The following is a 25,734-nucleotide window of genomic DNA, read 5'->3' on the forward strand; positions in this document are numbered from 1 at the left end:
GGGGGACGGGGCCAGGAGAGGGGAACGGGGTCAGGAGAAGGGGTCTGGGCCAGGAGAAGGGGGTGGGGCGAGGAGAGGGGGACGGGGTCAGGAGAGGGGACGGGGCCAGGAGAAGGGGACGGGGTGAGGAGAGGGGGACAGGGCGAGGAGAGGGGGAGGGGGTCAGGAGAGGGGACGGGACCAGGAGAAGGGGACAGGGCGAGGAGAGGGGGACGGGGTCAGGAGAGGGGACGGGGCCAGGAGAAGGGGTCGGGGCCAGGAGAAGGGGACGGGGTGAGGAGAGGGGGACAGGGCGAGGAGAGGGGGAGGGGGTCAGGAGAGGGGACGGGACCAGGAGAGGGGACGGGGCCAGGAGAGGGGACGGGGCGAGGAGAGGGGACGAGGCGAGGAGAAGGGGTCGGGGCCAGGAGAGGGGACGGGGCCAGGAGAGGGGATGGGGCGAGGAGAGGGGGACGGGGTCAGGAGAAGGGGTCGGGGCCAGGAGAGGGGACGGGGCCGAGGAGAGGGGGACGGGGTGAGAAGAGGGGGATGGGGCCAGGAGAGGGAACCGGGAAGACAACACGTGACAGGTGGAGGACTGTGGGGGAGGGTGGACTGGGCAGGTTGCTCTCACAGCTGGGTGTGGGGAGGACTGGGCTTGTTCAGTGGAAAAGGACTGTCCTGGAGCAGTCTCCTGGCGGTCCCTGCAGAGATGCTCACACGGGAAGGCGTATGGCTTACCGTGCGGACACGTAGTCACCTTTTCTCAGCTGGCTCTGGCCAAGCGAGTTTTGTCTGGTCACCATGGGTGGCCCCCAAATTAGGGGGTGCTTGCCTCACCTTCCCGAGAGGCTGCAGAGACACCAGATGTGCTTCTGGGAGCACCCCGTGCAGGTTAGCCTCGTCAGGACTGTCCTGCTCCCGCCGGGAGGCCCCTCCTGCTCCCCCAGTCCTCCACCTGCGCCTGCTGCCTTCTCCCCAGCCCCTCCTCCATGCCCCGTGTCCTGAGAGGGAGGCCGAGGTCTCAGCCTCACGGGACTTCCGGGCTGCTTGTCCCCAGAAGCCCCAGCAGCACCTCCTCATGGCGCTCCCTGTTCTAGCCCCGTGGTCGGCAAACTGCGGCTCGCGAGCCACATGCGGCTCTTTGGCCCCTTGAGGGTGGCTCTTGCACAATATATCACGGCCTGGGCGAGTCTATTTTGAAGAAGTGGCATTAGAAGAAATTTAAGTTTAAAAAATTGGCTCTCACCAAAACCGGTTTGGCTCAGTGGATAGAGCATCGGCCTGTGGACTGAAGGGTCCCGGGTTCGATTCCGGTCAAGGGCATGTGCCTTGGTTGCGGGCGCGTCCCCAGTAGGGGGTATGCAGGAGGCAGCTGATCAATGATTCTCTCTCATCTGGTGTTTCTAACTCTCTATCCCTCTCTCTTCCTCTCTGTAAAAAAAAATCAATAAAAAATATTAAAATAATAATAATAAATACATAATTGGCTCTCAAAAAAGAAATTTCAGTCGTTGTGCTGTTGATGTTTGGCTCTGTGGACTGACGAGTTTGCCCACCTCTGTCCCAGGCTCTGCTTCCCAGTGCAGGTGAACCGGCTGCCCCGGGAGACGCTGCTGTGCGCCACGCTCTACGCTCTGCCCACGCCCCCGCCCGGGAGCTCCTCCGAGGCCGGGAAGCAGCGGCGGGTACCCGAGGCCCTGGGCTGGGTCACCACCCCCCTCTTCAACTTCAGGCAGTATGTGAGCCCCGGGGAGGGGCTTCCTGGCCTCGGGAGGGACCGAGGGGAGTAGAGAGGGGGCCATTGCCTGTCAGGGGTGTTGTCCAGGAGGGGTTCATGGGCAGAGTCCAGAGGGTCCCAGTCCTGGTGGGAGGGACCGAGGCACAAGGCGAGTGACCAGCTGCGGGGCGGGGCGGGTGGCACAGGCCTGATAGGGAGGGGCATGGAAACGCAATGCTTGGTTCACGTGCCTTGTCCTTGAAGGACCTTAGAGGTCATTTAGTTCAGGGCTCCCCCCGCCCCAAGGCATCTCTGCCCCCAGGTCGCCCGTACCAGGGTGTGGTTAGCTCAGAAAGGCCCCCGGGGAGGGGGCACCCTCCTGGGACTTGGAAGAAGAAAAGGCTGAGGTCCAGGGGGAGAAGGAGCGAGGATCTGGGTAGTGGCCTCAAGCCGGAAAGGCCGGTCTTTATCGGGAGGGAGAGCAGGAGGAGAACCATGTCCTCCGCCCCTGGGTTCGTTGGCTCATCCCCACTTCCATCCTCCTCAGTGTGCTGACCTGTGGCCGGAAGCTTCTGGGCTTATGGCCAGCAACGCAGGAGAACGCCAGTGCCCGCTGGAGCGCACCTAACTTCCACCAGCCCGACAGCGTCATCCTGCAGGTGCGAGCAGGCCCGCCCGCAGCGCCACACGGCAGGCAGCTCCACGCTCTCCCTCGAGTTTGGGCGGGGATGCGGGAGAAAGTACTGGGACCTTGGGCGTGGGATGGTGATGTGGCTGAGCAACTGGATGGATGTGGTTAGACACCACATGGGGTGGGAGGGTGAGTTCTGTGGAATCTAGGTCCCATCTCCTGGAGGTGAATGTTGATTTAAAGGCGCCTGATGCCAAAACTGGTTTGGCTCAGTGGATAGAGTAGGGGTGTCGAACTCAATCAGAGAAGGGTCCAAAATCTAAAATCCAGCCTAAATTGCGGGCCGAATGGTTTACTGAACAGTCATAAACTGACAGCGGAGTGCAGTGATGACAGCGCGGTGCGGACCACATTGCAAGGCCTGGCGGGCTGGATTTGGCCCGCGGGCCTTGTGTTTGACACATGTGGGATAGAGCGTCGGCCTGTGGACTGAAGGGTCCCAGGTTCGATTCCAGTCAAGGGCATGTACATTGGTGTGGGCACATCCCCAGTGGGGGATGTGCAGGAGGCAGCTGATCGATGTTTCTAACTCTCTATCCCTTCTCCCTTTCTCTCTGTAAAAAGTCAATAAAATATATATATTTTTAAAAATTAAAAAAAATAAAGGCGCCTGAAGGCAGGGTCTGAGACCCTCCCACCCACACTCAACTCCTTGGAGTCTCTTGTATTGAACCCCAATTGTGATGAAGCCTTAGCTGTCCCCTCTTGGGGCCTGGCGGAAGCCCACACACTCATGGGGACAGGAGGAGCTGGTCAGGACCCCGATCTGGTTCCTAGTTTCCAGCTCCCCCACTGTGGTCATGCCATACCAAAGTGGGCGTGAACGAGATAGAATGGTAGGGAGGGGAAGCTTCAGGAGGCAGGCGTTTTTGTCTGTCTGATTTACTCCTCCTTGCCCAGGCATAGGACAGTGCCTGGCACATAGCAGGGCTTAGCAAACATTTGCTGAATGAGGGGACGTAGAACTCTACTGAGAACTGACTCATTCAGCTCCAGCATCTGTTCAGGAGGACACTCCTCTGGCAGCATGGAGCAGGGACCCAGGATCCTAGGATCCCAGAATCCCAGGCTTGAGAGTGGGTCGGGCCCGCCCTCCGATGTGTCTGACTCTGGTCGGACATCAGTGCCCTCCAGGGCCACACTGAGACTCTCACCCTCGGCTTCGAGGCTCCTAGTGGCTCATCCTGGTGACACTTCCGGAGTTCCGGCCTGAGGCTGGTCCCTCCCCTAGATGCAGCCCAGCCCAGCCTTTCCTCGCCTGCCCATTTATACCTCTCTCTTCATTTCCTTCTTGTATTTTGCTGAAAGGAACTTGAGAGAGCACCAAGTTGAACAGGGTTATTTTATAAACAAAGAACCTGAGGGTGAGCGAGAGGTGGGGGGCAGGGCGAGGGGGGGCAGGACACCGGCATGTGAGAGAGGAGCCAGAGTCCCCAGGAGGCACCCCCTCTCACCTGCCTCTTCTCTCTCCTTGCTTCGCTGCTGCCACCCCCCAGATCGACTTCCCCACCTCGGCCTTTGACATCAAGTTCACCAGCCCCTCTGGAGACAAGTTCAGCCCCTGCTATGAGTTTGGCAGCCTTCGGGAGGAAGACCAGCGCGCGCTTAAAAACATCATGCAGAAGGAGTCCCTGTACTGGTGAGGCCCAGGGCACCCCCCGTGGCACAGCCTCCCCCTCCCCCAAGTCTGTCACATCTGTCTGACCTCTCGCCTCCCATCTCCATGTCCTCGCCCTGCTTTGGGAGTAGAGGTGGGATAGGGTGGGCATTACCACCTGGGCAGGGAGTGGTGGGGAGAGGGCTTTGCTGAGGGCAGCCCCAGGCCTTTTGGATTCTAGGCAAAGTGGAGCGGTCAGGGTCAGGGTCAGGGTCAGGAACGTAGAAATGCCCATCCCCACGCTGGGAGGTTGGCCCGGACTCAGCTTGCCACGAGGACCAGAGCCCTGCCCCACACTGCAGATAAGCTGTCTACTGCGTATTGTCACTGCCCCCCTGCCCCCTCCTCCTGGCCCTGCTGTACCCACAGTCTGGCCCTGCCACTTTCCAAAAAGGATCAGGTGTCAAGGCAAACCGGCAGCTCCCAGGGGGAAGCGGGTCCAAGCTGACCTCATCCTTGGGCCACTTCTCTCACCAGGACCGGAGACGGGGGTGGAGGAGTCAGGACTGGAGAGCTGGTGGGGGGTGCCTGCCCTCTCTGCAGTAATATCGCTCTCTGGCTCCTGCACGGTCCTGTGCATGCTGTGGGAGGGGAAACAGACAGACACCAGCTCATCGCTCTCCTTCCTGTCTCCCCCGCCCGCCCCCAGTGCAGCCAGAGGAGCTGAGCAGCCGCACACCTCCCCTCCCCCACTCCTCTGCTGGACCCCTGGCTTCATTAGTCCCTCAGCTCCCTTCTCCCATTAGACACCTGATCTCAGGCAAGACTAATTAGCTGTAGGTCCCGGGAAACCTCCAGCTGGCCCCAGAAAGCCCCAGGATGCCTCTGAGCTGCCAAACCCTGCCGTGGGGGGACCACCGTCCTCTGGCGGCTCTACTTGGGAGTGGCGCCCTGCAGGGCATCCTTAGGAGGAGGAGAGCATTCACATTCATGCCTTTGGCCCTGCATTCCGCCTCCGGTCTAAGGTGTCCAGAGTCAGCAGCAAAGAGGAGACTTGCGCCCTGGTTCCCTTACACAGTGCAGTCACCTAGGCATCGTTAAAAATACCACTGTCAGCCCTGGCTGGTTTGCCTCGGTGGATAGAGCGTTGGCCTGGGGACTGAAGGGGTCCCGGATTCGATTCCCCATCAGGGCACATGCCTGGGTTGCAGGCTTGAACCCCAGTAGGGGGCCTGCGGAGGCAGCCAATCACTGATTGAAGCATCTCATCATTGATGCTTCTGTCTCTCTCCCCTTCCATTTCTGTCTGAACTCAATAAAAATATTTTTTAAAAAAAATACCAATGTCACTTCCCCAGACATTCCGAGTTCCTTGGTAAGGGCTGTGGCCCGGGCATGCAGGTTTTACAAAGCTCCTCGGGCTACTGTCATGGGCCGCAGAGTCGTGGAAGCACAGAGTTGGAGAGTGTGTAGCATCCCCTTGGAGAGCAAGGACCCTTCCCTCGGCTGACTGTTCTCTCTCACCTCCCCCCGCTGCCCGCACCCCCAGGCTCGCTGATGCGGACAAGAAGCGCCTGTGGGAGAAGCGGTATTACTGCCACTCGGAGGTGAGCTCGCTTCCCCTGGTGCTGGCCAGCGCCCCCAGCTGGGAGTGGGCTTGCCTGCCCGACATCTATGCCCTCCTGAAGCAGTGGACCCACATGAACCACCAGGATGCCCTGGGGCTCCTACATGCCACGTGAGTTGTAAGCCCACCACCCCGGGGGCGCCAGGGCGTGCCGCTGCCCCCACCGCCCTGAGCCGGCCCTGGAGGAAGGGGTAACGTGGGGCTGGAACTCGGGGCTTCCCCGTTCTCCCTTTCCACGTTGTCTTTGCCTCATTTCCTCCCAATGTTGTGGTGAGGACATTTCTCAGACATATAACAAAAATGAACCTTTTGCCGAGACCGGTTTGGCTCAGTGGATAGAGCGTGGGCATGAGGCAGCTGATCAATGATTCTCTCTAATCATTCATGTTTCTGCCTCTCTCTCCCTCTCCCTTCCTCTCTGAAACCAATGAAAAAATATATTTTTAAAGACATAGTAATGCTTAACCCTCACGAGGGCTCTTTGATGGTAGGGATTTCTCAATTCCACTCCCAGGAGTCACATTTCCTGGGAGTGGAATTGAGAACTGTGCCTTTAAGTCATACCAGGAAGGAGCATGACATCCCTCCTGTTCATCCGTGGCCTTGAGTCTGGCTCTGACTGGGGTCAGGGCCATTCTTTTTTTCTTTTTCTTTTTTTAAACATATTTTATTGATTTTTTACCGAGAGGAAGAGAGAGGGATAGAGAGTTAAAAACATCGATGAGAGAGAATCATTGATCAGCTGCCTCTTGCATACCCCCTACTGAGGATGTGTCCATAACTAAGATATTTGCCCCTGTCTGGAATCGAACCCGGGACCTTTCAGTTCTCAGGCTGACATTCTATCCACTGAGACAAACCGATTTCAGCGACAGGGCCATTCTTGAGGTTTCTATCCAGAGAAGGCGCTAAGGGTTCTCTTAAGGGCTTTGGTGGCGTCGGGGGACATTGCCCTGTCTCTGCCGGGGCCTCGGAAGCTCTGAGGGAAAGGTGCGGGCCGCTGCGGGGCCTCGGAGCCCGCGGCAGGGTGGTGAGGCGCGGGCCCTGTCTCCCAGCTTCCCGGACCAGGAGGTGCGGCGCATGGCGGTGCAGTGGATCGGCTCGCTGTCGGACTCCGAGCTGCTCGACTACCTGCCGCAGCTGGTGCAGGTGGGTGGAGTGCCTGCCCTCCGGGTCTGGGGTCCCGCCCTGAGCCCCCAGGTGGTGTGCATGCTGCCCCTCTGGACCGGTGGAGATGGCGGTCGGTGTCGGTGATAGGCCGTCCCTGCAGCCTCGTCCTCCCTCCCAAACAGGCCCTGAAGTACGAGTGCTACCTGGACAGCCCGCTGGTGCGCTTCCTCCTGAAGCGGGCCGTCTCGGACCTGAGAGTGACGCACTACTTCTTCTGGTAAAGCCGCCGCGGAGGGCGGAGGCGCGGGTCCTTTCCCCGGGAGGTTCGGCTCCTGAGTGCAGGGTGCCAGCCGAGCCTCCTGGCTTCCGCATGCTGCTTTGGGCCCTTATGCTCAGGGGGTCTCGGTCCATGACCGGGTAGCACAGTGAGGACCTTCCCTGGCCCTCCTCCCACCCACACACGGCAAAAAGAAGGCAGAAGCAGCCTGGCCAGTGTGGCTCAATGGTTGATTCTTCTTGTGTTTTTTTTATTTTATTTTATATTTTATTGATTTTTTACAGAGAGGAAGAGAGAGCGGTAGAGAGTTAGAAACATCGATGAGAGAGAATCATCGACCAGCTGCCTCCTTCACACCCCCTACTGGGATGTGCCCGCAACCAAGGTACATGCCCTTGACCGGAATCGAACCTGGGATGTTTCAGTCCGTAGACCGACGCTCTATCCACTGAGCCAAACCGGTATCAGCAATGGTTGAACCAGAAGATCATGGTTTGATTACTGGTCAGGGCACATGCCCAGGTTTCGGGCTCAATCCCCAGTGTGGGGTATACCGGAGGCAGCCAATCAATGATTCTGTCTCCCTCTCCTTTCCTCTCTGAAACATATATATATATATATATATATATATATATATATATACTCATACTTATATATATATATATTTTTTTTATTTATTTTTATTTATTTATTTTTTTTTTTAAAGAAAGGAAAAGCAGATGTGGGGGACCGTGAGCTCTACTTAAAGGCCGAGTGGGCCTAGGCTGGGCTATGGCGGCGCCTCTGTGTGAGCTGTGCACATAGAGCTATGTTCCCTCCCGAGTGTGGGGTGGGTTTTCCAGAACCGGAGTGGGGTCTGCCTCCCCCGCCTTGCCTGTGACCCTCTGAGCGGCCCGACCCCCACGCCTCTGCCTGCAGGCTGCTGAAGGACGGCCTCAAGGACTCGCAGTTCAGCATCCGCTACCAGTACCTGCTGGCGGCCTTGCTGTGCTGCTGCGGCAAGGGGCTGAGGGAGGAGTTCAACCGCCAGTGCTGGCTCGTCAACACCCTGGCCAAGCTGGCCCAGCAGGTCCGGGAGGCCGCGCCGTCCGCTCGGCAGGTGAGGGGGGCGAGGCTGCTTCTGCCGTGTCCGTCCGGGGCTTCTGCAGCCGGTCGTGAGCTTCTCGGGCCTCCTACCCAGCAGGATGGCACCTGATCTGGGATTTAGGGGACGAAGGACGTGACTCTCCCTGAGGTACAGGTCACACTGACAGTCCCGAGCTGGATAAAGCCCACGCCTATGTTTTGTTTGGCCTGCAAAGTATCACGACTTTTATTGAATGTTTTGCCCTAAAGTGTGTGAGTTTTTCATTGCACAAGAGTGCCCAGGCCGGGGGCGGGGGTGGGGGGGCAGGTGAGGCCTGGGATCTGGTCAGACTTTGTCCCCTGGGCTGCGAGTCATGGCTCAAGGCCGCTGCCACTCAGAGAGGGCATTTTATCTGTTTGCACAAACGGACTGTAGTAGGCCAGCTGCGTGCCTGCTGCTAACATTAGAAAACGGAGAGATTACAAAGTCCAAATTGTTAGCTTTTCTTTATATATATTTAATTGATTTCAGAGAAGAAGGGAGAGGGAGAGAGAGAGAGAAATATCTAATGGTGAGAGAATATTATCTATCAGCTGCCTCCTGCATGCAACCTGGGCATCCTGACCGGTCATTGAACCATGACCTCCTGATTCATAGGTCGATACTCAACCACTGAGGTACACCAGCCAGGCCAAATTGTTAGCTTTGCTTGGCAACAGTCTGAGCAGCCTCGCCCCCTTGACCCGCAGCCTGGCCTCTCGGTGTCGGTGCACCGGGGCCTGCTGTGGGCCGCTCTGGCATCCTGCACCGCTTCCCAGGCCGGGTAGGGGAGGGTGGGCTTCCTCTCCACGGTCTCCCCGAGGTTGCCCCTGTTTCTCAGGGGGCTGTTTCATTCCAGTGCCTGCTGGGTGCCTGCCCTGGGGAGAGAGAGGCTTGGTTCTGAGCGCAGCTGATGGGCCCCTCCCCTCACCCCTCCTCCTGTCCCCCTCAGGGGATCCTCCGCACGGGTCTGGAAGAGGTGAAACAGTTCTTTGCCCTCAATGGCTCCTGCCGCCTGCCCCTCAGCCCCAGTCTGCTGGTTAAGGGCATCGTGCCCAGGGTGAGTGACCCGTGGGTTTGGGGCGCTCGGGGTGGGGAGGGCTCAGTGGAGGCGAGGTCCTTGCAGGCCTGGTCATGGAGAAAAGTGAGGAGGAAAGGCATATTTGGGGTCTCTCCCGAACCCTAATGCATAGGGACTTTTACCCAACAGCTGTGCCGGGCGGAGGAGCGGGGTGGGGCTGGATAAGTGTCCCGGATGTTGGTTGAAGCCGGCTGGGGAAGCTGTCACCTGTTATTTAGGAACGTTCTCTGCTCCTGGCACGGCTCCGAGTGCTTCGGGCCGGTCATCGCATTTCATCCTCACGATTCTCATGAAGTTGCTCCTGTTGGGAGCCCATTTCACAGAGCAGTAAACTGAGGTACAGAGGGGACACACGACTTAGCAGAAGTCACACTAATAAGTTGTGTGCAGAATGAACTAAAGCGATGAGAGACCAGGGGCTGGAGCTGAGCTCAGAGCAAGCTGAACAGGTCTGGGCAGTCAGGCAGGAAGGAATGGGGACACTGAGGAAATCGGGAAGAAACCATGAGCAGGTGGACCGGAGGCAGCTGGACCCAAATAGACAGGCCATTTTCCTTCCTGGGTGTGGACCACCCTGACCTCGTCACTGCCCTCTACCGTGGCAGGACTGTTCCTACTTCAACTCCAATGCCGTCCCCCTCAAGCTCTCCTTCGAGAATGTGGATCCGCTGGGGGAGAACATCAGAGTCATCTTCAAGGTGAGGACTTTCCCTCTGGCTGGTGGGAGGGAGGTGGTAGAGGGGAGCGGAGGAGGGAGCCCACGGGTGGCAGAAGCCACCCCAGGCCAGTTCTCTTTCTGCTACTCCATGCTATAATTTTATTTTACTTAGTTATTTTTTAAATTGGTCTTATTTATTAAGTATATTATTGAAAATATTATATAGGTCCTCCTTTTTCCCCCCATTAACCTCTCCCAGCCCACTCCCACCCCCCTCCCACTGTAATTTTAATATATAAAAGGCCATCAGGTGAAAAGGAAATAGATTGATTCTGCATGGCCCCAGGGGGTGGGGCATGTTGGGAGACCAGTGACAGCTCAGTATTCTGAAGCCCTTTCCAGGCGGCAGAGCGACCCCACAATGATGGAGAAGGCAGTGATCGGCTTGTCCCTGGGGGTGGTCAAGCATGGATGGCTACGTGGCAGTGATACTGAGAGGAGATTAATATGTCAGGTGTTGGCTGGACTAGTTGAACCATCGGCCGCCTAACTGATACATCCATGCTTTGGAGAAGTGAATGATAGTTTCAAGGCATGTAATCTAGTGGAGGAGATGAAATGTACATATATGATTTGGTAATACACACACACATACACACACACCACGTAGGGGTGGGCAAAAGTACGCTTACAGTTGTGAGTACACAAAACAGTTTATCCTTGTATTATTTATTATTCTATTATTTTCCATACAAACAACTATAAACCTACTTTTCCCCATATATAGATAAGTAGGTAGGTAGAATGTTTGTGTGTAAGTTCTGAATCCAAGGAATAACCATTCAAAGGCTGTACAAAGGCTTGATGCTCAGGAGGGCTGCACGAAGGAGGGGAACCTGCCTTCAGCTTGATGGGACTGGGGTTGGGGAAGAGCCGCATACCGCGTGCCCATCTCTGGTGGTGTGACGTGGTCTGAGCTGAGGTCAGAGGTGGAGAACGGGCAGGCCCTCCCTGTCTCAGTGGCTGGGTCCTCCGGGAGACCTGGGGGCTACGGGAGGTGGTGGCGCTGGCTCTGGTCATCACTCTCTCCCTCCCTCCAGTGTGGGGATGACCTTCGGCAGGACATGCTCACCCTGCAGATGATCCGCATCATGAACAAGATCTGGGTCCAAGAGGGGCTGGACATGCGCATGGTGCTCTTCCGCTGCTTCTCCACCGGAAGGGGGAGAGGTCAGTTGGCAGGGGGCGGGGCTGTGAACAGGTGGAGGATGGGGGGGAGGGTGTCCTGTGCTTACTGTCCTTTTTCCTGTCCCCAACACCAACTGTGTGCTCAGGAAACATGGAGGGGGCAAGATGATTTTATTTATTTTATATATATATATATATTTTTTTTTTCCTAAATATATTTTATTGATTTTTTACAGAGAGGAAGGGAGAGAGATAGAGAGCTAGAAAGATCGATGAGAGAGAAACATCAATCAGCCGCCTCCTGCATACCCCCTACCAGGGATGTGCCCGCAATCAAGGTACATGCCCTTGACCGGAATCGAACCTGGGACCCTTCAGTCCGCAGGCCGACGCTTTATCCACTGAGCCAAATCGGTTTTGGAGGCAAGATGAGTTCATCAGAAGCTGTGGAGTGGCATAAAAAAGAAGGCGGGGTATAGAGACATAAAACAAACAGAGCAACCAAACTTACTCTATAGACTTCGGACCCTGATTAAACCAAACCAACTGTAAAAAGAGATTTTTGAGACAAGTGGGAAAAATATGTACATGGATTGGGACAGGCGAGATCAGATTAGATGAGATTAAAGAATGATTGTTGATTTTTGGATGAGATAATGGCATGGTGGTTTTACCTCTTTGTTAGTCATACTTTAAACATTTAAGAGTGGCCCTTACTGGTTTGGCTCAGTGGATAGAGCATTGGCCTGTAGACTGAAGGGTCCCAGGTTCAATTCTGGTCAAGGGCACATGCCTGGAGTTGTAGGCTCAATCCCCAGTAGGAGGTATGCAGAAGGCAACCAATCAATGATTCTCTTTCATTATTGATGCTTCTCTCTCTCTCCCTCTCCCTTTTTTTCTGAAGTCAATAAAATAAAAATTTAAGAGTGAAAAACATGTCTGGGATTTGGCCAGCCCTAACCAGTTTGGCTCAGTGGCTAGAGCGTCGGCCTGTGGACTGAAGGGTCCCAGGTTCAATTCCGGTCAAGGGCATGTACTTGGGTTGTGGGCACATCTCCAGTAGGGAGTGTGCAAGAGGCAGCTGATTGATGTTTCTCTCTCATCGATGTTTCTAACTCTCTATCACTCTCTCTTCCTCTCTGTAAAAACTCAATAAAATATATTTTAAAAATTAAAACAAAAACAAAACAAAAAAAAACCTCTGGCCATGCCCTGACCAGTGTGGCTCAGTTGGTTGGGCATCATCCCATTCACCCAAAGGTTACTGGTTTGATTCCAGGTCAGGGCTCAGGGCACATGCCTGGGTTGTCAGTTGATCTCCAGTTAGGGAGTGTGCAGGAGGATCAATGGTCCATTCTCACATAGATATTTCTCTTTCTCTCCCCCTCTTCCTTCCTTTCTCTAAAGATCAATAAAAATGTGTGTTTTCTTTTAAATTCTCCAGCCAGGAATTAGAAGCAGTAGTGTTGGATGAGTGAGATATTGAATAGATTAAATAAGATTAGCAAAGTGTTGATAATTTTTTATAGATATTCTTTTTTTTTAACATATTTTTATTAATTTTAGAGAGGAAGGGAGAGGGAAGAGAAATAGAAACATCAACGATGAGAGAGAATCATTAATTGTCTGCCTCCTGCACGCCCCCTACTGGGAGATCGAGCCCACAATCCGAGCATATTCCCTTGACCAGAATCAAACCCGGGACCCTTCAGTCCGCAGGCCGATGCTCTATCCACTGAGCCAAACTGGCTAGGGCTGTTGATGATTTTTGAAACTGGGTAGTGGTTCTGTGTGAGTACATGATCCATTTTTTTATTCGTATATGTATTTGATCATTCCCAGAGTAAAAATTAAAAACACAAAGAAGCAGCCGCTAAGAATTGGAGAGACAGAGTCACAATGTGGGATATGAGACCTGAGAATGGCGTCCTTTCTGCCTCGGTCTGCTCCCCTTCTCATCAGACGTGGTCCAGTTGCCCTGCCGTGTCACTTACAGAAAAGTGGCCGGCAAAGCGCGCGTAGTTCTCCCCCGACAGTCCCTTCCCTCTGCTCTGGAGAGTGACCCTCGCCCCCCCGCAGGGATGGTGGAGATGATCCCGAACGCCGAGACCCTGCGCAAGATCCAGGTGGAGCACGGCGTGACCGGCTCCTTCAAGGACCGGCCGCTGGCCGACTGGCTGCAGAAGCACAACCCCGGGGAGGACGAGTACGAGAAGGTGGGACTGGGAGCGGCGGCCGAGGCTGGGGCGGGGTGTGCCCGACCCTGGCACATGGCTCTGTGACCACGAGACCGGCGCATGCGCAGAGAAGAGGGGAGGAAGGAAATACTCTTTCGTGGTTGACTGGTCTACCCAGATGTCTAGGTGGGGGTCAGATGATGGGGAAGCTGACGGAAAACCTCCTGGTATTCAGCTGGGAAACCTTCATTGCGTTTCCACGGCAGATTGAATGACGGAGGAGGAGGGGGCCAACGTTTGAGAACCTGCCTGTGTCTCTCCTAATCCTGGGTCCCGTTCAGTTCTTCTGCGCCCTCCGAAGGGTTCAGTTCTTTGTAGAACGAGAGTTCGTGGGGCCGAAACCAGTTTGGCTCAGTGGATAGAGCATCAGCCTGCGGACTGAGAGGTCCCAGGTTCGATTCCGGTCAGGGGCATGTACCTTGGTTGTGGGCACATCCCCAGTGGGGAGGGGGGGGGGGGTGGTGCAAGAAGCAGCTGATCAATGATTCTCTCTCATTGATGTTTCTAACTCTATCTCTCTTCCTCTCTGTGGGAAATCAATAAAATATATATTTTTAAAAAGTTCGTTGGGCACATGCGGACTCAGTCTTGCTGTGCCCCTGGGTCTCTTCCAAGGCAGCTTGATACCCTCCCGTCCCTCTCCCTTCCCTCCCCCCAGGCCGTGGAGAACTTCATCTATTCCTGTGCCGGCTGCTGCGTGGCCACGTACGTCCTGGGCATCTGTGACCGGCACAATGACAACATCATGCTGAAGACCACTGGCCACATGTTCCACATAGACTTTGGCCGCTTCCTGGGCCACGCCCAGATGTTTGGCAACATCAAGAGGTAAGTGGTCCTAAGTGGTGTCCTGAAAAGGGATGTGTGTGAGGGGGCATGGGGGGTCAGCAGAAGTGGTTCTGAGCCAGGGCATAACCCCATGAAGGAAGGAGCTGCACTGCAGAGGGGGGTCTTTGGACTGAGCAGCTTTGGAGGAGAGAAGACCGAGAAAGAGGTCAGGGTCTTGCAGGAGGTGAGGACCAGCTATTCACTCCCCGTTGAGGACTGAGCAAAGGGAACACAGTTAGATATCCAGGAAGAAATCCTGTTAGCTTGCAGACAAGGGTGTCTCAGGGACATTTTAGGATTAAGGTAGAAAAAGAAAACAGAGCAAGCCCCATCTACCCAGGTTTGCATAGGTGATGAGTGGGGAGGGGAACCATCCCCACTGTAGCCCCCGAGGTGGGCTTCCTCCTCCACGTTGACCCTCTACCTGTGTGTTCCCCGTGGCCCAGGGACCGTGCCCCCTTCGTCTTCACCTCGGACATGGCGTATGTCATCAACGGGGGCGATAAGCCTTCCAGCCGCTTCCATGACTTTGTTGACCTCTGCTGCCAAGCCTACAACTTCATTCGAAAGCACACCCACCTCTTCCTCAACCTTCTGGGCCTGGTGAGGAGCTCCATCCCTTCCCGCACCCCTCCTTCTTATCCCCTGGCACTCTCCTTAAGACTGCCCTCTCTTGCTGCAAAGGATTCTTGGAGACCTACTTTTCTGAGCTCTAGATAAAGGCAGGGAGGGCCCAGACCACTCGGGACAATGGTGTCTGTACAGGTGCCTGACTTCCTGTTCTAGCCTTCCAATCTTTTTTTTGGACTTTTAAAAAATATATATTTTATTGATTTTTCACAGAGAGGAAGGGAGAGGGACAGAGAGCTAGAAACATCGATGAGAGAGAAATATCGGCCAGCTGCCTCCTGCGCACCCCCCACCAGGGATGTGCCCGCCACCAAGGTACATGCCCTTGACTGGAATTGAACCTGGGACCCTTCAGTCCGCAGACTGATGCTCTATCTACTGAGCCAAACCGGTTTTGGCTTGACATATTTTTAAAATTTTATTGATTTGATAAAGACAGAGAGAAACACCGGTTGGTTGTCCCACCCATTTATGCATTCCTTGGTTAATTTTGTATGTGCCCTGACCACGGAGCAAACCTCCACCCTGGAGTATCAGGACAGCTCCCTAACCAACTGAGTTGCCTGGCCAGGGCAGCCCATCCATTCTCGTGGGCCTCCAGCCACTCTCCACAGCCTCTGTCTGCCCCCTCTCGGACCCGCCAGAAGGGTGAGAGGAAGAGCCTGGCCATGGGAAGGCTTGCCTTTCGGTCTGGAAGAAGCAAGACTCCCTGGTTGACAGAGGCACCCTCTCTCCTCCTTTCCTCTCCTTCTAGATGCTGTCCTGTGGGATCCCTGAGCTCTCAGACCTGGAGGACCTCAAGTATGTGTATGATGCCCTGAGGCCTCAGGACACAGAGGCCAACGCCACTACCTACTTCACCAGGTAATGCCCTGCACACAAAACGTGCTGCCCACACGGAGTAATTAACCTCCAGGCTGCCTGCCTGGGAGGAGCGGGGCGAGGGAGATGGGAAAGGCTCAGCTCAGGTGGCAGAGCCTGGTGGACAGCGTGGCTGTGCTGTCCCAGCTTTGCCTGTGACTTGGGTAAATTCCTTCACGTCTCTCAGACCATTGCCCATCTGCACTTTGGTGCTGACCTCTGTTTATAGAGGTATTGCAATCTGCTCGTACTTGCACTCTCGCCAGGTCTTGGTCAGAGAATTTGTTTACAGGGCAAGTATGAATTTTTAGCCCTCTGGATGAAAACCTTCCTTCTCCCTTATCAAAACATGAATTGCGCGGTTTCATTTCCCCCTATTGGACAGCGTTTTTAAGCACACTATATATGGAAGCAGGGAAGTATCTATGTACAAATGTCTACAGTTTTATCTGTGTAGATAATATTTCCATTTAATTATGGACTCTATTGATTTCATAGAGGGAAAGGGAGAGATAGAAACATCAGTGATGAGAGAGAATCATTGATTGGCTGCCTCCTGCAAGCTCCAGGGAGATTGAGCTTGAAACCCAGGCATGTGCCCTGACTGGGAATTGAACCTTGACCTCCTAGTTTGTAGGTCAATGCTCAACCACTGATCCACACAGGCTAATTATGCACTGTTTTTTTGCAACTTTGCAAACTACACTTTTTCTATTGGTGTGACACAGAACCTTTCCTGTGGATATTTCTCTCTTTTCTGTGTCCAGTGCAGCTACAGAGCGGTCCAGTTCCTGAGATGGGGCTGCTGGGGATTGAGAAAATGAAAGAAAGAGACAGACACAGAGATGGGAAGGAAAAAGCTGGTGCTGGGTGGGAACACTGTCCTCTGATGGAAATACAGGGGATCCAGAGCCAAAACAGCATGTTTATTTTATACAGCAAAAAATAGGAAGTTTCTAGAAAGAAACTCACTACAGATTCATATACCTTTCAGCATAAAAACAAAACAAAACAGGAAGTTTTACTAAAGATCAAGACAAAGGAGATTACGAGCATTCTTGGGTGGGCCTGAGGAGTAGTCATTCCTGCTGCTTGGCTGGATTTAAATAACAAAACCCACCCTCTGGCACCTGGGCTGAAGGTCAAGCTGACAACACTCCTGCCTTTTGGCAAAGCGTGTTTCCAGGATGTGGCTTTGTCAATGCCACTGGGTTCAGCTGACAGCAATGAAAGAAATGCCCATGGGCCTTCCCAGGCGCTCTCTACACTTTCCTTTTATTTGTTTCTTTCTTTCTTTTTAGACCCTTTCCTTTTGAACTGAAATCTCTAGATTGAGCAGTGCTTGGTACTGAACCTTGAGATTCAGTTTGACAACAATATTTAGACATCTACATGGTGACCCCGGGTGGAATCCCTAATTCCTTCCGGCCTTGGGTTACCTGTCTTTGGCTTAGGGGGGCAGCAGGGGGAGATAAGACCTTCCCGGGTTTGCATGAATGTGCCAGTCAGGTGCTCTGTGAGGGCATCACACGGGGAAGATGACTGATGTGAGCCAAATGTTAGTCTCAGGTGTCGGGGGATATTCCCGGAGATAGCTCTGTCCAGGCAGAGTTGACTTGGGTCCGTGATGACACCCTCGTCTCATCTTCTTTCACCAACAGGTTGATTGAGTCCAGCTTGGGCAGCGTCGCCACAAAGCTCAATTTTTTCATCCATAACCTGGCCCAGATGAAGTTCACGGGCTCAGACGACCAGCTGACCCTTTCCTTTGCCCCCCGCACGCACACGCTGCAGCGCTCTGGCCGCCTCAGCGACGTCTTTCTCTGCCGCCAGGAGAAGGTCTTCCACCCCAACAAGACCTACGTAAGCGTCTTCCCCAGTCCGACCCGCTCTTGCTCCCCGGTGTCCCCAGTTCTGTCTCTTCACACCCACACTGTGGGCACTGGAGTCCCCGAGCGCCCTGGGCTGGGAGCAGTCACAGACCACGTCCCTCTCCCTTGCTCAAGTGGCCGGCCTGGAATCAGGGAGCTGGATTGGATGGTTTACTCCCTCTGAGACAAGGGTCTGGGAAACATGTGCAGGAAATACTTGCTTTCAAGTTCCTGCATATGTACGTAGGCACATCCTCTTTGTCTCCTGTGGAGATGCTTTTGCATTCTTGTTTCTGGAAAGTATTATCCTCCTAACACACACACACACACACACACACACACACACACACACACCTCAGCTCCTTACCTCCACCCTTCCTTGGGTGCGGAGGCTGTGGCAGGTGTCCTCTAAGACTTGAACCTTTGCAGATTTATGTGGTGAAGGTGATGCGAGAGAATTCTCACGAGGCCACTTACATCCAGCGGACGTTTGAGGAGTTCCAGGAGTTACACAATAAGCTGCGGCTGCTCTTCCCTTCTTCTGTTTTGCCCAGGTAGCTACCCCTTTTACCGTCAGCCAGAGGGACCCTGGGGAGGGAGAATGATGGGGGATGGGTAGGACTGCAAGAGCTAGAAACTGTGAGTCAAGATCACCAAGTAGGAACTTGGTAATGAGTTTGATAACAAGTGCTCCCCCTGCTGGCTGACCAAGTTCTCCAGCCTTGGAAATAAGTCAGGGTCCACTTCCCTGAAGGTGAGCAAACTGGGTCTAAAGGTAGGAGGTTTACTAAATTTGGAGAGGTTTCAAGGTTTCTAACCTTTTTTTAACTTCTCACCTGAGGATATGTTTTCTTGTTTGGTTTTATTGATTTTAGAGAGAGGAAAGGAGAGAGGTAGGGAGGGAGAGAGAGAGACAGAGAGAGAAATATTCATCAGTTGCCTCCCATATGCACCTTAACCAGGGGTCAAACATGCACCTTGACCCAGGATCAAACCTACAACCTGAGTATGTGCCCTGACTGGGAATTGAACCCATGACCCTTCGGGGTAAGGAACAACATTCCAACCAACTGAGCCACACTAGTCAGGGCAACGTTTCAAATCTTTTAAAGAGTAAACATATTTTTCAAATCAATAAACAAAAGCTTGTGTCAATGGAATATAGGAAGCCTCAAAAAGAAGGAAATTCTGGCACATGCACAGGGGTGGGGAATGTCTGGCCCACAGGCCGTAGAGGCCCTCAAAATCATTTGGTCTGGCCCTAATGAGGGGTGAGCTAATTAAAAGTTTGACCAGATACAGCAGGCTAATTTTTAAGTTGATCATTTTGTATGGCCCTGGAATAATGTTATAAATACCCAAATGGCCCTTGGCAGTGAAGAGGTTCCCCATTCCTGTGCTACAACATGGGTGAACCTTGAGGCCATTATGCTAGCTGAACACCAGTCACAGAAACACAAATAAGGCATTCCACTTACCTTAGGTACTTGGGATAGTGAAATCCATCGAGACAAATCGTAGAATGGTGGCATCCCAAGGTCTGGTGGGGAGGGGGGACATGGAGAGTTGTTTAATGGGTAGAATTCAGTTTTGTAAGATGAAGAGTTCTGGAGATAGATGATAGTGATGGTTGCACTTGTGTGTGTATGTTCTTCATGCCCCTGAACTTCATACTTGCAGATGGTTAAGATGGTACATTTTATTAAGTGTATTTCACCACCAATTTTTTAAAAAATGATTTTTACCTTGATGGGGTACACTGGGGGCTCCAAAGCCCCTGAGGCGCTTCTGGGGACCCATAGGACTCTCCCCAACAGTGTGACTTTCTTATCTGGGGTTCTAGACACTGTGCGGGTGTGGCCTGGGCACAGACATGGGGCGCTGGATGGGTGGGGGTCGGGGTGAAGTGGGTGGGGTCCCTGGGAAGGGAGGCCGGTAAGAAATGTAGGTCCGGGGACTGAGAATGCCAATGACATGTGACTGAAGCCTGTTTCCCCATCTTCGCCACGCCCCGCCCTAGCTTCCCAAGTCGCTTCCTGATTGGCCGTCCGAGGGGAGAGGCGGGGGCCGAGCGGCGGAGGGAGGAGCTGAACGGCTACATCTGGCATTTGATCCGCGCCACCCCGGAGGTGGCCGAGGTGGGTGGCCTGGTCTCTCTCTGCTCCTGGCTGTTGGGATGCTCCTGTGGGGTGTGGGGAAGATGCGGAGCCCAAAGGCAATCAGGAGGACATGGCTCCTCTGGTCTGCCTGGCTCTGCAGAGGAGGAGGGGCGAGATGGCCGCCCATCCGCAGGGTCAGGCACAGTCACCAGTGACAGGATGCAGCCACGCACACCAACAGTCAGATGCTCGCCCGAGGAAGGAACGGGTTCCCAAGAAAAGAAGTTTGGTCGACCTCGTCGCGCAACAGTAGCGCGTCTGACTCCAAGAAAAGAAGTTAGTGAGCAGGCGGAGCTGTTCCCGGGCCGCAGCTCTGTGGTTGCCAGCCAACAACCCACTCCGAGATGATTTTATGAGAAGGGGCATCATTGGGAGCCAGCAAGCAAGGGCCCAGGAGGTTGTCCCCAGAGCAGTGTGTCCCGGAACAAGGCATCTAATCCAAGAGCGTTAGGGGAGATCATGCGTGAACATGAAGGCAGACGTCATCTTTGCATGCCTAGGTGGGGGGGACATTCCAGGCTGTACATGCATGGCATGTTCAGATATGGCCGAACATCTCTGTCCCAGGCAGAGGTCTTAGAGTTATAATGAGGAGCATTCAGAGGAGGTCCTGGGAAGACCTTCAGCCTGCTCCTCTCGGTGGCTTCCGCTGGTTCACTTCCTGGTCCAAAAAAAACATCCCAGGCTTGTGAATAGTTGTCACAGAGAAACTTGCAGCAAATGACAAGGTATCATACGATTTAGAGGGATCCTAGTGGGTTCTGGTGAGGAAAGAATTCAGAGCAAGAACCAAACCACAAGAGAACATTTATTGGGTAAATTACTGAAGTAGACAAAGTAATTCCTAGAAGAAAGTTCCAGAGATAAAGGAAGGGTCCTGGAGCTTGGGAGTGAGGAGCTACAGGTCAGGTCCCCCCCAGGGCCAGGAGGGGAAGGAGGAAAGGAAAGGCAGGGCTGCTCCCTGGAGGGAGAGGCTTTGAGTTTCCATCCTAAGGGTTAAGGGTGGAGAGTTTAGGGGAAGTCCCAGGGGAAGACCTCAGTAGAGTTTTCAGTGGTTTTCCAGGTGTGTCCTTTTAGGGTTGTGGTCTCCACGGATTGGCCAGCGCCAGGGCAGGGTCACTATCCAAAGCAGCAGGTCCTCACATCAGCGCGGCTGGGTTTGTGGCTTCTCCGGGCCCGGAGCAGAAAGACAGCGGAGGCCTAGATGTTATCTCCAGGGAGGAAGGGGAGGGAGTCCAAACCGCAGGGCCAGCCACAAGCTAGTGGAGGAAAGGTCACCTTCAAGGAAGGTCTCACCCGACAACTGATAGTTCATTGTTAGGCACCTGGGGCTTTCCGTCCTGGTGACCTTTGCAGCTTGCTCATTGTTCTTGTTCTGCGCACGTCTGTCTGTCTACCACACCATGACCCACGCAGGAGCTGCATGTTATACTTGGTGGTTATGTTTAATAAGTCTCTTTTCATCTGGAACAGTCCCTTTTCTTCCTGGGTCCTTGTCATATTGAAGAAGCACCCCTGTTTTCTGATTCCATTCCAGTGTGATTTGGTCTATACCTTCTTCCACCCTCTGCCCCGGGATGAGAAGGCTGCAGGCACCAGCCTGGCCCCTAAGTCCTCAGGTACGGCCCTTCTCTGTGACTTTCCGGCCAGCCCCTCTGCACCATTCCTGCCCCACCTCTTCCCAGTTCTCTCTTCTTGCCTGGTCTGGGTTCTTTTGCTTACCGGCTAGAGAATCTGGCTTCCATTCAGCTCTGAGTCCTTTGGCCTTTGGGCTGCTCCCCAGGGACTGGCTGTTCAGTGGGTGATCACACAAATTGGACGGACCCATCCCAACGCAACTCTGAATCATGTCCGCAGATGCCACTTGGCAGTCCCCCAGGGACCTGAGAAACCTCACATGGAGATATCTGCCTGGAACCAGATGGGCACCTTGCTGGCCTCCTGACCTTTCTCTGTGTCCTTTGTCCCTACAGAGGGCTCCTGGGCCCAGCCCGTGGAGAAGGTGGGAGGGGAGGTGAAGCTGTCCATCTCCTACAAAAACAACAAACTCTTCATCATGGTGATGCATATTCGGGGCTTGGTAAGTGCATGCGCTGTCCTCGTTTGATTTTTAAAAAAATATATATTTTATTGATATTTTACAGAGAGGAAGAGAGAGGTCTAGAGAGTTAGAAACATCGATGAGAGAATCATCGATCAGCTGCCGCAACCAAGGTACATACATGCCCTTGACCAGAATCGAACCTGGGACCTTTCAGTCCACAGGCCGATGCTCTATCCATTGAGCCAAACCGGTTTCTGCATCGTTTGATTTTTTTATCTTGCTCCTGGTGCTTTTCTGATAGGTCAGGCCTGCTCTGCCCCTGTTTCAGGAGAGTAACCTCAGGGTTGCTGGGTACTCACCAGTGGGCCTGCTAGTGGGCTAGGCATAGAGTATGACCAAGCAACACTAGACACTGCATCTCACCATCAGTGGTATTTGGCAAGTGGCCTAAGTACTCTGAGCCTCGTTTAAAATGAAGATAATATTAGTCTTTACCTCAAAGCGTTGTTATTAAATGAGATAATGCATTAAATGAGATAATGTATCTAGAATACTTAACATAATGGTTGGCATTATTATGGTAATTATGGTGATTATAATAAGAGGCCCAAGGGGTTTCTTACTTGACTGTAGAGATAAGGCAGCCACATGACCACCTTGGAGCATAACTTAGGTGGAATATAATTACTAAAATTTTTGGTATGATTCTGAAAACATTGTGAGTGGAGGGGGAGGGGGACTTTTATTGAATACTTGCACTGAGCTGGACTTTTGTAGGTTGGGGTATTGGTATGTGGCAGATGAAACTTAAACTTTGGAATCAGACAAACCTGGGTTTCACTGTTACAACATTATTCATTCATTCATTCATTCATTCATCCATCCATACAACAAATGTTCATCTGGTGCTTACTAAAAATCAGGCTACAGTTAACCTGGGTTCAGGGTAAACAAAACAAAATCCTTGCCCTAAGGAAACTTACATTCCTGTAAGAGGAGGCGGACAGACAAATATGTGGCAAGTGCTCTGGCGAGAAATAAGCTGAGAAGTAACACAGGGGTGGAATGAGGGTAGTGACAGTTTTGCGGGGAATGGTCAGGGAAGCTCTCATTGATGAGGTATTTGAGCAAAGGTGGAAGGAGGTGAAGGGGCATGCATATATATATATCTGACAGGACTGTTTCCGACAGAGTGTCCAGTTAATCCAAAAGCCAGGACTCTGCTTGAGGTGCGTGGGGAACTGAAAGGGGATGAAAGGGGCTGATGCAACTGGGGAGGGCACAGCTGACTGGAGAGCGCAGTCAGAACTCTGGCTTTTACCTTGAGATGGGAACCTCGAGAGGGTTTTGAACAGAGACATGTAAACCAAAATGAATTTTAGAGAGTAATAAAGACTGAAAAAGCATTCATTTGAGCAAATGGAGCTGTCACCAGGGAGACACAGGTTCCGTTAGCAAGCTAATTTGTCTTCCACCAAGCCCTGGCAGGTGTGGCCCAGTTGGTTGGAGCATCATCCTATATACAGGAAGGTCGTGGGTTCGATTCCTGGTCAGAACACATAACTAGGTTGTGGATTTGTACAGGAGGCAGCCCATTAATGGGTCTATCTCAAATTGACATTTTTCTCTCTTCCTTCCTCCCTCTCTAAAATTAATAATAATTTTTTTTGCTTTACCATAAAAAGGGAGACTATCTTTTTTTTTTTTAATATTTTTTTCAAATTGATTTTTAGATAGAGAGGAAGGAGAGAGAGAAACATCAAAGGAACATTAATGGGCTGCCTCCTGCATGCCCCCTGGCCAGGACTGAACCCAAAACCCTGACCAGAAATCAAAGGAGCAACCTTTCAGTGCACGGGACAAAGCCCAACCAACTGAGCCACACCGGCCTATGTGGGGACTCTCTTTTATATAGAAAGTTCCTGGCCAGGTTGCCAATTTCATGCAAATGAGATTTCCCATTTATTCAGTCTGCTTGGTTATTATGAAGCACTTCTGACTGGACTTAGTACATTGGTCAAAGACTCAATCAGGAACTCCCTTACAGTAGTTAACTCAGCGGGTGTAAATAAGTAGGGCATAGGGCTGGCAGCGGAGAGTTCAGCTCAGGTTCTTCTGGTGTAGAGAGTAGTGAGAAGCCCTTGTCAGCAAATGGCCTTTAGGCTCTTATTACTCTTAAAATTTGGGTGACAATGGGGACTCCATCTCTGAGACTCCATCTCAGAAAAATTCCTTTTGGGTTTCATCAATTCCATCTTTCTTCTCAGGGTCCACAAACATAAGATCTAACTCAAGATTTAAAAGGATTGCCGAGACTGGTTTGGCTCAATGGATAGAGTGTCGGCTTGGGGACTGAAGGGTCCTGGGTTCGATTCCGGTCAAGGGCATGTAACTTGGTTGCGGGCATATCCCCAGTAGGGGGTGTGCAAGAGGCAGCTGATCGATGACTCTCTCTCATCGATGTTTCTAACTCTCTATCTCTCTCCCTTCCTCTCTGTACAAAATCAATAAAATATATTTAAAAAAAAAAAAAAAAGATTTAAAAGGATTAGGCTGCTGAAACCAGCTTGGCTCAGTGGATAGAGTGTCAGCCTGCGGACTGAAGGGTCCCGGGATCGATTCCGGTCAAGGGCATGGACATTGGTTGCGGGGAGGCAGCTGGTCGATGTTTCTCTCTCATTGATATTTCTAACTCTCTCTCTCTCCCTTTCTCTCTGTGAAAAATCAATAAAATATATTATAAAAATAAAAAAATAAAAGGATCAGTCTGGGTGAATCACTAGTTGGTTGACCCTGAGCCAGGAACTTAATCTGACTCATTCCTCCACCTCTTAGGGCTGTGGGTGGCAAACTGTGGCTCTCAAGCCACATGCGGCTCTTTGGACCCTTGAGTATGGCTCTTCCACAAAATACCACGGCCTGAGCGAGTCTATTTTGAAGAAGTGGTGTTAGAAGACGTTTGAGTTTAAAAAATGTGGCTCTCAAAAGAAATTTCAATCGTTGTACTGTTGATATTTGGCTCTGTTGACTAATGAGTTTGCTGACCACTGTCTTAGGGGATTGCTTGGGTCAAATAACAAAATAGACAGAGACACTGGGCTAGGTAGGGAGATATCTGGGGATATGATGGTTCATTCAAAACAGACCAAGTATGGCACAACCTGAGCATTTGTATAAAAAATATAAACTGGATATAATAGGAAATCCGAATGATATTTTAGTAGGACACCTAACATGGTAGATTTTTAAAAAAATATATTTGTATTGATTTCAGAGAGGAAGGGAGAGGGAGAGAGAGAGATAGAAACATCAATGAGAGAGAATCAACTGATTGGCTGCCTCCGACCTGCCCCCTACTGGGGATTGAGCCTGCAACTCAGGCATGTGCCCTTGACCAAAATCGAACAAGAGAATCTTCAGTTCGCAGGCTGAGCCAAACCAGGTAGAGCCATGGTAGATTTTTTTTTAAAAAGATTTTTGATTGATTTTTAGAAAAAGAAGGAGGGAGAGGGAGAAAGAAACATTGATGTGAGAGTGAAACATAGATTGGCTGCTGCAACCCAAGCATGTGCCCTGACTGGGAATCGAACCAGCAACCCTTCGGTGCCTGGGAGGACCAGTTGAGCCAAACCGGCCAGGGCCTATAGTAGATATTTTTATGAGAATGGGGTGAGCTGGGAAGCAGCCAATTCAGTTACTCCGCATTGCTAGAAACCAGGTGTGGGGGCTGCAAGTATGGATCAGGGTGTGGTCACAGGACTGGTGATAGAGAGGCTGATGCAAGAATCTTCATTCTTTGTTTTGGTTTTCATTCTATTTGCAGCAAGTGCTCCAGGACGGGAATGACCCTGACCCCTATGTGAAGATTTACCTCCTTCCTGACCCTCAGAAAACCACTAAGAAGAAAACCAAAGTGGCCAGGAAAACCTGCAACCCCACCTACAATGAAATGGTGTGTGGTGAAGGCCGGGGTGGGGTGGGGATAGAGGGGAAGGGGGTGTGGGGGAGACTTGTAAATGAAGTTGTGTTGGAAGGTGGCCACACCTCTCCCTTTAGGTATCATCTGTGGCT

At 52.5% G+C, this 25,734-nt stretch overlaps 1 protein-coding gene and 1 long non-coding RNA gene across 3 annotated transcripts in view; one reads left to right on the forward strand and one right to left on the reverse strand.

The window, feature by feature from the left end:
- The window catches only part of PIK3C2B (phosphatidylinositol-4-phosphate 3-kinase catalytic subunit type 2 beta), an 85,380-nt gene that overhangs the window by 51,455 nt on the left and 8,191 nt on the right, over positions 1-25,734 (forward strand). For both annotated transcript variants that reach the window (XM_084865793.1, XM_084865794.1), the window contains exons 13-32: positions 1,550-1,717; positions 2,247-2,358; positions 3,887-4,029; positions 5,537-5,725; positions 6,670-6,763; positions 6,907-7,001; positions 7,920-8,100; positions 9,059-9,166; positions 9,793-9,885; positions 10,946-11,075; positions 13,113-13,249; positions 13,929-14,098; positions 14,545-14,701; positions 15,483-15,592; positions 17,251-17,452; positions 17,890-18,014; positions 19,481-19,598; positions 21,157-21,238; positions 21,593-21,699; positions 25,487-25,615. In XM_084865793.1, the coding sequence (XP_084721919.1) occupies positions 1,550-1,717; positions 2,247-2,358; positions 3,887-4,029; positions 5,537-5,725; positions 6,670-6,763; positions 6,907-7,001; positions 7,920-8,100; positions 9,059-9,166; positions 9,793-9,885; positions 10,946-11,075; positions 13,113-13,249; positions 13,929-14,098; positions 14,545-14,701; positions 15,483-15,592; positions 17,251-17,452; positions 17,890-18,014; positions 19,481-19,598; positions 21,157-21,238; positions 21,593-21,699; positions 25,487-25,615 (2,650 nt within the window). The remainder of the gene's footprint in view (positions 1-1,549; positions 1,718-2,246; positions 2,359-3,886; positions 4,030-5,536; positions 5,726-6,669; positions 6,764-6,906; positions 7,002-7,919; positions 8,101-9,058; positions 9,167-9,792; positions 9,886-10,945; positions 11,076-13,112; positions 13,250-13,928; positions 14,099-14,544; positions 14,702-15,482; positions 15,593-17,250; positions 17,453-17,889; positions 18,015-19,480; positions 19,599-21,156; positions 21,239-21,592; positions 21,700-25,486; positions 25,616-25,734) is intronic.
- On the reverse strand, positions 3,715-8,110 carry LOC311612745. Its single transcript, XR_014793342.1, has 2 exons — positions 7,972-8,110; positions 3,715-4,628 (listed from the first exon to the last, which is right to left on the reverse strand). It is a non-coding gene; the product is annotated as an uncharacterized lncRNA (long non-coding RNA).

This window comes from Pipistrellus hanaki, assembly GCF_964339955.1.
Source record: "Pipistrellus hanaki genome assembly, chromosome: 18".
NCBI lineage: Eukaryota > Metazoa > Chordata > Mammalia > Chiroptera > Vespertilionidae > Pipistrellus > Pipistrellus hanaki.